Source organism: Cryptotermes secundus, unplaced genomic scaffold (assembly GCF_002891405.2).
Source record: "Cryptotermes secundus unplaced genomic scaffold, Csec_1.0 scaffold15, whole genome shotgun sequence".
Classification (NCBI taxonomy): domain Eukaryota; kingdom Metazoa; phylum Arthropoda; class Insecta; order Blattodea; family Kalotermitidae; genus Cryptotermes; species Cryptotermes secundus.
Window position 1 is genome coordinate 1,099,126 of NW_019721514.1, and position 11,135 is coordinate 1,110,260.

Here is an 11,135-nt window from a genome sequence, read left to right on the forward strand (position 1 = left end):
GCAGGTATCCCTGTGAATTTTGAATTTTAAACTTTTAAAAATTTTTAAATTTAAATTGAAGATTTTAAAAATACCAAAATTCAAAAATCAAATTGACATATGTAAATTAACAAAGATTTTATACATATCTGACAAATATCAGCAAGGGGATTCTGATATATCGGACCTATTAACAACGGAGAAATGAACAGTTAAGAAAGCTGGTGTTTTTAAATTTTAAACTACGTGCAGTGTAACAGCTATGTGAGAGAAATGCACCTGATGATGGCCATTTATGGCCGAAACATGTAGCGTAGAAGAAAAGAAGACAAACTACAATAAATTGTTGCACTTAGGATGGAGTTTGTGTCATACAATGAGATTGATGTTTCATAGAACAGTTAACCCAGAATGTTGCTGCCTATGAGAGAGGAGTTGACTTCCAAGGACTTACTGCCTACGGTTTTTGGAACTCAGCATACAACATGCTGGTGTCTTGCGGCATCATCTCCCTCCCCTCTTAGAAAACTGAAGCTCCAGGCATCACAGTACAAATATTTGTCTTCCCATTGGTCCAACAAGCAGTGCACATTTTCATTGGAGAACAAATAAGCAATCTGGGGTTACAAAGTTTAAACAACTGTCTCCAAATTTCCTAATCTCTAAATGATGCATTGAACACCCAGGGCGTTGTTACATGCAGGAATATGGGTGTAAAACTGCACTTGAGTTATTGGTAATGCTTCTTGTCATGTCTACAGTTTCATAATTGTCAAGTTTTCACAAGGGGAGTGAGAAGGAACCCCTAAATCTTTACAGCTCACTACATTTCTGTCATTTCAGTATTTGAACCAATGGCCCACTATTTCTTGGCTTTGTGGGAAAAACAAAGCCGTGCCATCCTGGTCAGAAGGCTTCTGCATTCCTGTTCCTATCAGCTAATTTTCAAAACTGGCTACATCCATATTTCTCTAAATTTTTGGGATATTTCACCAAGTTTCGAAGTTACAAACATGATCTTCAGAAATAGTGAGAAAAATTTGCTGCTATATGCCGCTATAATTTTATGAAGCAGGTTGGTATAGAAGTAATGCTGTAGACATAGTTGGAAAAAACTAAGTTTGAATCATGGCTGGAACACTGGATTTCCCCACTGAGGGTTTTCGTGATTTTCCTCAGTACCACCACTTAACCACAAGGATAGTGCAGTATATATCCTATTTAATATGCCTTTATTTAAGTTTCTCACTTAGCATTTAGTTTAAGTGATCCAAAGTCAGTAAACTTAAAGTTAAATTAACCTCCCTTTTAGATTTTCCTCAGTTTAGTGTTCAAATTTACTGCTCTCCAAAGAAACCTTAAATGAGAGTTTCGCTGTGCCTCGAATAAGTCTTGACTGCTTCCTCCTAAATCCTTTTCATTTCATAATTTAGTAGTCACACTATGTGATGTAATATAATCTGGGATATTGACATTATCATACTCACACAACTGTAATTTTAGCTTCCTTACATTGGTATGGTTTGAAACACTGAATTTGCAAGCATTGTGTGTCTGCAGGCGGTGGACTGGCCATTTGAGAATTTCTGTGATCAACTGTGTCAAGATCTGTTCAGTCCAAGTTGGGAAGTGCGCCATGGGGCTGCCACAGCTCTGAGAGAAGTTGTCCGAGTCCATGGAAGAGGTGCAGGGAAAGCTGCTGACCAAACCAAGACTGAGGTACCCTGCTCTCTGTCCGTCTCCCCCTCTCTCTTTCTATAGTGAGGACAGGTATTCCTTGTGATTTTTGCATTATTTGTGATCCAGGAGACTGTATAATTGCTGAAGTCCAATGTAATTTTGCCTTCTCCCCTTGCATTCCTGCTCTGTAACCACGTGATACTCTGCTATCCTTTCTCTCTGCTTCGCTCGGTTGGCCAGCAAGCAGTAGGCATTAAAAGGAACACTGTTAATTTATTTGAAGTTAAAGTGACCTAATTAAAATTAAATCACATTTTTTTGGACACTCATTTAGTGAGGAGTACCTCTACAGTGAAGTTATTTGTGTATTATGCTGCAAAAGGTAATTTATGGTGAAATTAGGATCTTCAGAGGTCGCTACAAACATGTTATTATTGCTGCTGGTTATGACCCTGTATAGTGTGGTACATGGGTACCAGCATTTTAGTGGAACATATTGTCTCCATGGTAGAAGTGCATTTTAAAAATTTAGGCCATGGCCTCTTCCATATCTTTTCTGATTTGCTGTCCTATCATCCCATCATTTGAAGTAATTGAAAGTGTCGTTAAATTAACCAAAGTAGTTAACCTAAGTGGTAATGTTTTTAACTTGTGTTTTTTAAGTGCCCAGTTTGAATCTTGGCCAGAACACTGACTATCCTTTCTGAGGCTCCTGGTTTTCCCCAGTCCCTTCATGCAGATACCATGATGAGGTTAACTTGTCCATGTGCTTAAAGCTCTCTGCCATGAAGACTTGTGGAGGAGTGGAGATATGGCTCCACTATTCTTGACCTCAGGCCTAGATAGATGTGAATGGTCAGCTTTATGCCTCTGCTGCTTTACCGTCGGGGACATTGCCCCCAATTCCCATTGGATAGGAAGCTGGGTGGGCCTCAGAGCTGGTCTGGACATTGTGGGGAAAAGAAAAATCTTACCCCTGCCAGGATTGTCCCTTGAATTAGTCCATAACTGCTTCCTTCCATATCCATTTCAATACGCTATTCAATTTGACATAGTCTGAGAAACTGACAGTGCCATGAAATGAACTGAAAATAGGTAAGTGGACCTATGGACCTAGAATGAATGAATTCTCCAAAATGTTAAATCAGAAATTTGTGTCATAGATGAGGATTTTTATTTGTGAACCTGGATAGCTCAGTTGTTACAGCGATTGGCTGTGGGCTGGACAGGCAGGGAATTTGTGTTCCAATTCTCAGCAGGGACAAGACATCTTTTCTTCTCTGCAATGGCAAGACTGTCATCAGGGTCCACCCAGCCCTCTGTTCAGTGGGTACTAGGGCTCTTTCCCCAGAGGTAAAGAGGCAGGGGCCTGAAGCTTGCTACCCACTTCCACCTAGTTCTGAGTTTAAGAATGAATGGAGCTGTGCCTCCATTCCACCATATATCCTCATGGTGTGATGCTTAATTAGGCACACGAATGACTTCCCCCCCCCTTGGCACTACAGCCCCAGTGGGCCTAGGCCTACCTCCATGAACTTCTCCGTTCACTTCGGTTTTTCTAGATCTTACACATTCGGTAGGACTCCTTGGGCGTGTGTTCAGCTCGTCGCAAGGCCTCTACCTGTACACAAACACAGAAAAACGCACACACACAAACTAAACATCCATGGCCTGAGTGGGATTTGAACCCATGATCCTGGCCTCCGAGTGAGCGAAGACAGCGCACGCCTTAGACCGCTCGGCTACCGTGACCAGCATGAATGACTTTACCTTGTTGAATTGTAACTCGCATTCTAAATCCAAATCTGTGCATTATATATTTCAAAAAAAGTCAAAGCCAGGGAGTTATTTCGCAGTGGAGAGCAGCTGATGAAGTACTTGAAAAGTATGCTCTGATTGCAGATGCAAGATTGTCATCAACAGTGGGTGGAAGACACATCATTGAGACTCCTCTGTGTGCTAGCATTAGATCGATTTGGTGATTTTGTGTCTGACCAAGTCGTTGCGCCAGTCAGGGAAACTTGTGCTCAAGCTTTAGGTAAGTGCAACACACTAGTCTGAAACTACCTGTATAAATTGTTAACGCAAGGAAGCCATCAAAATAGTCGACACCCTCATGTCATCAGCTGCGAGGATAGATACAGACTGGGTGAAGTGTGGTCTCATCTCTCTTCCTCCAACTTTCTGTTTGGTACTGGGGTGGCAAAGTCCACTGCTTTCTCTTTTTAAACAGGCCACTGGTATGTAGTAATTGGCAAGTAATGCTGTGGGAACTCTTTGTAGTATGTTATATAGATCTTCAGATCTTGTTCAGTAGCAATTTTGTTACTTTAGAATGTGGTCCCCAGTACTGTAGTACTATATTGCCTGTACAATATAGGGTTCGTTACATTTGAGAACTTTTTCCCCACCAATTTTTGTTATCTGGCCAGAATGTATTGCTCTAATGTCTTATTAATTATTTTCTGCGAACCATTCAGTGACTTGGGTATTCTGTTCAAGTAATCTTCTTCTAGTGACTCGGTATTTTTAAACAGAACTGTTTTTTTGCAGGATGTGTACTGAATCTGATGAGTCGTGAGGGCGTGAATGGGGTGATGAAAATTCTGCTGCAGCTTCTGACCCACAGTGAGTGGGAGGCGAGACATGGTGGCTTGCTGGGGCTCAAGTACCTACTCGCTGTTAGGGAGGTGAGGGTCACACTACTGTTGCTTGGGACTAGAGAAATTCCTGTTGAAAATTCAGTGGGAAAACTGAAACTGTTCCAAACTTTAAATGTTTTTAATAGGAAGTGCCAGAAAAGCTGTACAGACAATAAAACTAATTTTGTTTACTAAGAGAGTGAGGAATTTGCCACAATAGATTTATTGTTTTTAACTAAAAATTTAAGAATCTTGTAATATAATGCTGCTGTTATCAAGGTTCGTTGTATATAATCCTGTGCAATTTTCATCTATCTGTTATCCTCACAGATTTTTTCTCCTAGGTCTGAAAACCATCTCCTTGCTTTTACAAAAAGATTCCCTGGTAGTGTTATGTGTGCATTCCTTCTCTCTCTTATCCTAGCCAGTCCATCATAATCTCGTGTATTTTACTATCCTAAGAATATTGGGTGAATCATATAAATTGTTTATTTACACATTTCATAAAATATTTTTGTAAAGTATGTCTCATCAGAAATGTAATTTACTAACTCCTTGGCTCCATTTTTATCAAAAATCTTGATCTCTTTTACAAGGGATGTTCATTCTTCTCTATTATTTTAGTTTTTCCTGCATTTTTTCAGTTTCAAATCCTCCTAAGTTATTCTCTGAATCTTCCAGTCATATGAGTGTGGACCTTCTAACATTTTTCTGTCTTAACAAGTGTAATTTAATCGTGATATTATGGTGATTTGTTCAGGTCTTTCATGATACCAGCCTTTTTATCTGTCTTGGTATACATTTGTTACTTGTTTGTAGGACCTTGTAAGTGAGATATTACCAGTGGCATTCAGCCACATCTTGGAGGGTCTTGGAGACCCAGTGGATGATGTGGGAGCAGTAGCAGCATCAGCACTGATCCCTGTTGCAGCAAAGGTCGTGTCAGATCTGCCAGATCAGGTGGAGGTGATAGTACACAGATTGTGGGACTTGCTGTTGGAACAAGATGAATTGGCTGCAGCTTGTAACAGCTTTATGGGGCTTCTGGCAGCTCTGCTGAGCTCACCTCTCATACATGAACATATGAGGTGCATAAAACTGATCACTAACTTAATAACCATTACACAAATAATACATGCAAGGGGAAGTCAATAATTATCCACAATGCAGTTGTATTTGTGTTTCTATTGACAGCATTCTACTCTTTTGGCTGCGTGTGTTGTATTGTTGGATGTATCCAACGATACAACGCACGCAGCCACAAAAGTAGAACACATCATAAGACGTAATAAACACACAACATTAGAAACATAAGAAGAATGACCCCCATATGGATGATTAATAATACACACGAATTTAAAATATAATGTATGAGATAATAGGTTTTAACAGTTTTAAATACATAAACTTTATTATCATATAAGGACGTATACAAATTTAATATTATTTGTAAATGGACCTATAGAGGCAAGCAGTGAAATAGTTTCATGGATCGATACACCTGAAGATGGCAGCATACTGCCGAAACATGTAGTGTAGAAGTGGTAAATGGGATTGTATGCACTTGAAGACTGTTAATACATACACATTATGAATATGAATCAGTGCAGCAGGACGCTGAAATACAACACTTTTTTAAACACATACATTGCACGGAAGGATTCTGTCTATCTCTGGACTAGTTCTCTCGATTGTGCCCAACTGAGTAGGTTCCACCAGAAGACAGAGACAGAATCCAGTCTTCAAAATGCTGTATGTTTCAAATGAAAACAGGACGATGGATAATGTCCAGAAACACAGTAATTGTAGTACATATTTGGTCATTATCAGGTACATCAAGTACTTTTCATATTTATTGCACTTGCTAAATGTGCATAGCTTTAAATAAATTAAATGTTTTTCTGTAAGATTAAGACAGTTGAAGTTGATCTGCCTTGTAAACTATATGTGTATCATATTGAATAAGGCTGATTGAAATATCAGCAGAAAAACAATCTTTGTCAAAAATACCTGTCATCGGTAACATGATAAGTTCTGGAAAGGCTGCAAGACTTGTAGCAAGTGGTCTCATTGTGTATCTGTTTACAGACCACAGCCTCTCACTGAGGTGGTTCCACGCTTATGGCCATTCCTGTGCCATAGTACATCATCTGTTCGTCGTGCTACATTGCAGACACTAAGCACTCTGACTGCACAGCACAATGTTGGTGATGGTATAAGTTGGACAGCAGATGTGCTGCAGGATGCACTGAGGCACATCTTCCAGCGAGTAATTGTAGAGTCAGTTCCTGAAATTCAGGATTTGGCTGAACAGGTAACGAAGTGACCCTTCCCTGCATGATTTGTTGATTTCCAAAACTGTTAGTACAGTATAAAGAATACTGAAGTCTGTTTGAGCATGCAACACCATATAATGACATTTGTCAATATGTCATTGTTAGGAAGTTAACAAGAGCTTATTTTCAACACAGTTGATACCAAAATCAATATACTAAAGATCTTGTTAAACATAGGATATTCTTCAATAACGTTACCTACTGAAGGAGCCGGGATAGCTCATTCTGTATAGCATCGGGCTATGGGTTGGATGGCAGAGGGGTCAGAGTTCAAGTCCTGATAGAATCAAGCATTTTCTCTTATCCACGTTGTCCAGACCAGCTCTGGGGCCCACCCAGCCTCCTATACAATGGCTACTGGGGGATCTTTCCCTGGTGGCATGAAGCTGACCACTCACCTGCAGCTAGTGCCAGGGTCGAGAAAATGTTGATCTTTTCGTCCACTCCTCCATGGCATAGTGTTTAATTAGCTAAACACATGGACAACTTTACCCCCCCCCCTTTTGAACCTTAAATTTGCCTATTCAAGGTGTGATGTACCCTTGTAGACAGATAATACATGATGCCCCACCCCTGAAGACTATGATGTTGATGGTCACTGCTGTGAGAATCTCATGTGTCATGTATTTGCAAAGTGCTTCTCAGTGTTTAAATCTATCTGCTCTGAATTATGGTATGTCATACCTTCTCTAAGCAACCTTACAGAAGACATATTTTGTGTCAGTTATGTTTTTATTCCCCACTGATTAACATTATGAATACCAGAAAATAATATCTTGTAAATTTCTAATGATGACCTGACAGCCTATATCACTGACTGATCAGTGAGGCACCTCATTTGTGTGGTAGATGGAATATACGATGGGGTACCCAAAAGAAACCGAACTAATTTTTTTGTGGGCAGAGCTTTTGTAGTACCGCGTTTTGCCGCTATGAGCGCATAGAGCTAACATTCCTGAGTCGATAAGCCGACTACCGTTGCTTCAGAAGGTAAGGACTAGTTTCGGCAGAGTTTATAGTGACAACTGTTTTGTGTTATCGTCATTTTTGCAATGGCTGATTTTCGTGAACAGCGTGCGGCGGTGAAATTCTGCTTTTTGCTCAGGAAAAGTGGAACAGAAACTCTTGAAATGTTAAAAACGGCGTACAAGGACGATGCTATGGGGGAAAACTCAAGTGTTTGAATGGTTTTCCCGTTTCAAAAATTGTGAAATGTCAATTGATGACAAACCTCGTTCTGGTCGTCCTTCCACAGCCCGAACACATAAAAATGTTGAAAAAATTCGTGAAATCATCAAGGAAGATCGACGACAGACCATTGAAGAAATTGTGGAGCTGTCGGGAGTGACTTGGAGCTCAGCGGCCAGATTTGTGGCAGTCGGGTGACTGGTTTTTCCATCATGACAATGCCCCTGCTCACACAGCCCTGTCTGTACAACAATTCGTGACCAAAAATGGTATGACCCCTGTTCCTCACCCTCCCTACTCACCTGACCTTGCCCCGTGCGACTTTTTTGTTTCCTTGAATGAAAAGAGACATGAAANTAAAATTTGAATAAATAAGTTTAAAAAAAAATAAGTTCAGTTTCTTTTGGGTACCCCCTCGTATGTCTGGAGTTGCGGGGGAAGGAGTTGCAGTGTAATATGTAATGTGATGAATGCTATGCTGGTATTTTGAATGTGTGGGTACATTGTAAAGTTTGAAGTTCACAGTAGGGGCTATGAAATTTATTCTCTTCTGGAATAAATGGAGTTTGGTAGATATGTAACATTATGGAGGAACTTCCTGCCTCCATCTTCAGGATAGAAGAACCAATTAAAACCTTGGTACACATTTACAAGGCTACATGGCATAATGTCCTAGGCACAGTAATCTTCAAGATATATTTTTGTTTTCCTACACTCTTATCTAAGGAGAGCAAAAAATATGCTGAAATTATAACTGAATTTATCATTCTCAGAGGCTTTTCACATATCAGAGTAGCCATTGATTTTTTAACATGTAAATATTAAAACCAGGTCATTGCTCTGGCTGATGTGCAATGTTTTATTATGAAGTTTGACACTTTTCTTTTTCTTACCTCCAGTCATAAAAGATTTTTGCTTCACCTGCTAAGGGAAATTTTTTGCATATTTGCTGCATTCACAATGAAAAGTTGCAAAAATGTGCCTGTTACCTTTACTGTGCTTGTCTATTGCAGTTTTGTTGCTTCTCCCCATAGTTTTAAACTTAAAATTGCAGTATTTTAGAAAAATGATGAGAGAATAATATGCAACAAAAGGGTTATGATCCATATTCATGTAATGACATTTAGACATGTGCTGGCCCTCTTCAGGTGTCTTAGAAAAGTAGGCAGTTTCTTGAGTGGCTAAGTGGCTGTTGGCCTGTCAAGGCAGACTGCTACATGGAGTTACTCATATACACGTGTATACATGTCTGTGTTCTGTTACAGGTGTGGGGGAACCTGCTGCGCAACAGTCGGCTGGAGGACCTGCTTGTGGCTGCATGCCCTTATGTCAGTACCTGGTTGTGCCTGACAATGCAACCAGCAAAGCTTGCAATCGACCCTTCCCAGCTTATTCAAAGCAAGTCTATCAGAGTAAGCATGAACTGGGATCAGCGCAAATATAGTTTGTCTAAAATATCTTCAAGGGTGCAGCATACAATGAGCAGGTGACCTTATACAAGGAAATTCTCGTGTCTCCAGTATCAAAATTTTGTTTCACATCGTACACTGAAAACAGAATCTGGTAATGATCTGATGATGATATAATGATGTACACCTGTCTCTGATCATGGTGCACCCTCAAAGGTATTTTAGACACAGTTTAGTAGTTGCAATTCCTTTGGTTTACTTTATCCTTGAATATTTTCTTGCCCCTTTTGCTCTTCAGAACATTTTATCTTCCTTCTTTTCAGTGTCTAGCCCCACTGTTTTATGGGCTCTTGTCTTCCATTGGCCTTCTACCAGCACCATTTCTTTCCTCTCTTTCCCAATATCTTTACTTCCATTTTCCCATGTGGGCTTGCTTTTCTACCCTGAAGATGGAGGCAGCAGGTTCATGCAAAATGTTGGTGACTGTTCACCAGACTACATGGCATGATACTGAGTTTCCTGAGACAGGATCACATCTGACATATATTTGTGAGGTGTCTGGTTCAAATCTCTGCCCAGATAGTGACCTTCATGACTAGGTTCTTTATGGTTTTCCTTATTTTATGTAGAGTAATGCTGGGCTAGTGCCATAAATAGGCAATAACCAATCCTTTCCAATTCAGGATTCATTAATCCTCCACTGAGTGCTGTGTAGCCAGAAATATGGATATCATTGTCAATTAAACCAGAAATAAATGAAATTAGAACCTTGTATCTCATCCCATTAGGCAATAGTCTTCAAACTTTTCAAACATATTTTGGTTTTAAGGACCAAATACATGTACAGTATGTAGAAGTAATGGCACTTGTGTGTCCTCTCCAGGATCGTTCCACTGAGAGGTCTGTTCGAAAGCCACGTACGTTACCTTCTCTGGAGAGTGGTGGCAGTAGTGGTGGTGCCAAGTGCGAGCTCAAGTTATATGTTGGCGGTAGTGAAACAACGCCAGCAGCAGTGCGGGAGAAAAATGTGATCCGGGCTCGCTGCATGGCCTGTCGAATGCTGGGTGAGTTGGGGTGGACATCAGGCTACTTGTCTGCAGAAGACGCATCTTAATGTGTGCTCCTTAAGATAAAATCTAGGAACCAGTTAAGAGTGTTAGGTTCACACCATGTGCCTTAAAGTAGACTGTAATCACTTTAACGTACATCCATGCAGAATCACTCCACCATTTCGTCCCAACAGTAGAACCTCCATCCATAGTTTCTAAGTTTAACATCTTCCCATATTTAATGTGCAGTTTCATTGATCACAAATTAGCAAGCTTGATATTAAATTTAGGATTTTCCTCAGGTTAATGTTAAAATTCTATGCTCCCAAAAGAAACCATAAATGAGAGTTTTATTGTAGGTTGAAAAGAGGTGCTTTTAGATTTTTTTAATGGACTGAATTTTCTGTTCTAAGGTTTGCTGTCCTGCTACATTGTGCAGCCTGCACCTGGCATTGTATATACTCCTGAGACTGAGAGTCCCGTTGACATCTATGTCAAGTTGTTGCTTACTTACCTGAACTCCAAATCAGCAATGCAGAGGATGGTGGCTGGTCTTGTCATTGTGGAATGGGCACGACTTGATGCCTTAACTTTGGAGTGCCCTGAGGCACTTAGAATACGTCTGCACCAATGTCTGTGTGAGTGTGTGTACTTTGATGAGATAGCACTGTCCTTCACGCGATTGCTACAAGAGGCGAGAGATTTCGTGGCGATGCTCAAACACTACAAGTTACCACTGGATTATGAAACTTATGGAAAGGTATGTAAAGTTACAGCATTGCCTACATGCTTAAAGTAGAATTCAGGCTGAGAACTGGGCCTGCAGTGCAAGAGAATGTTGGGGGGGGGGGG

The 11,135-nt window shown here is 40.3% G+C and overlaps 1 protein-coding gene across 1 annotated transcript in view; it reads left to right on the forward strand.

The window, feature by feature from the left end:
- Nucleotides 1-11,135, forward strand: part of LOC111875397 (TATA-binding protein-associated factor 172) — a gene marked incomplete in the record, with an annotated part of 54,068 nt that overhangs the window by 12,137 nt on the left and 30,796 nt on the right. The window contains 8 exon segments of the mRNA XM_033755796.1: nt 1,540-1,698; nt 3,562-3,697; nt 4,213-4,349; nt 5,121-5,389; nt 6,390-6,615; nt 9,091-9,237; nt 10,118-10,298; nt 10,697-11,043. Of these exon segments, the coding sequence (XP_033611687.1) occupies nt 1,540-1,698; nt 3,562-3,697; nt 4,213-4,349; nt 5,121-5,389; nt 6,390-6,615; nt 9,091-9,237; nt 10,118-10,298; nt 10,697-11,043 (1,602 nt within the window).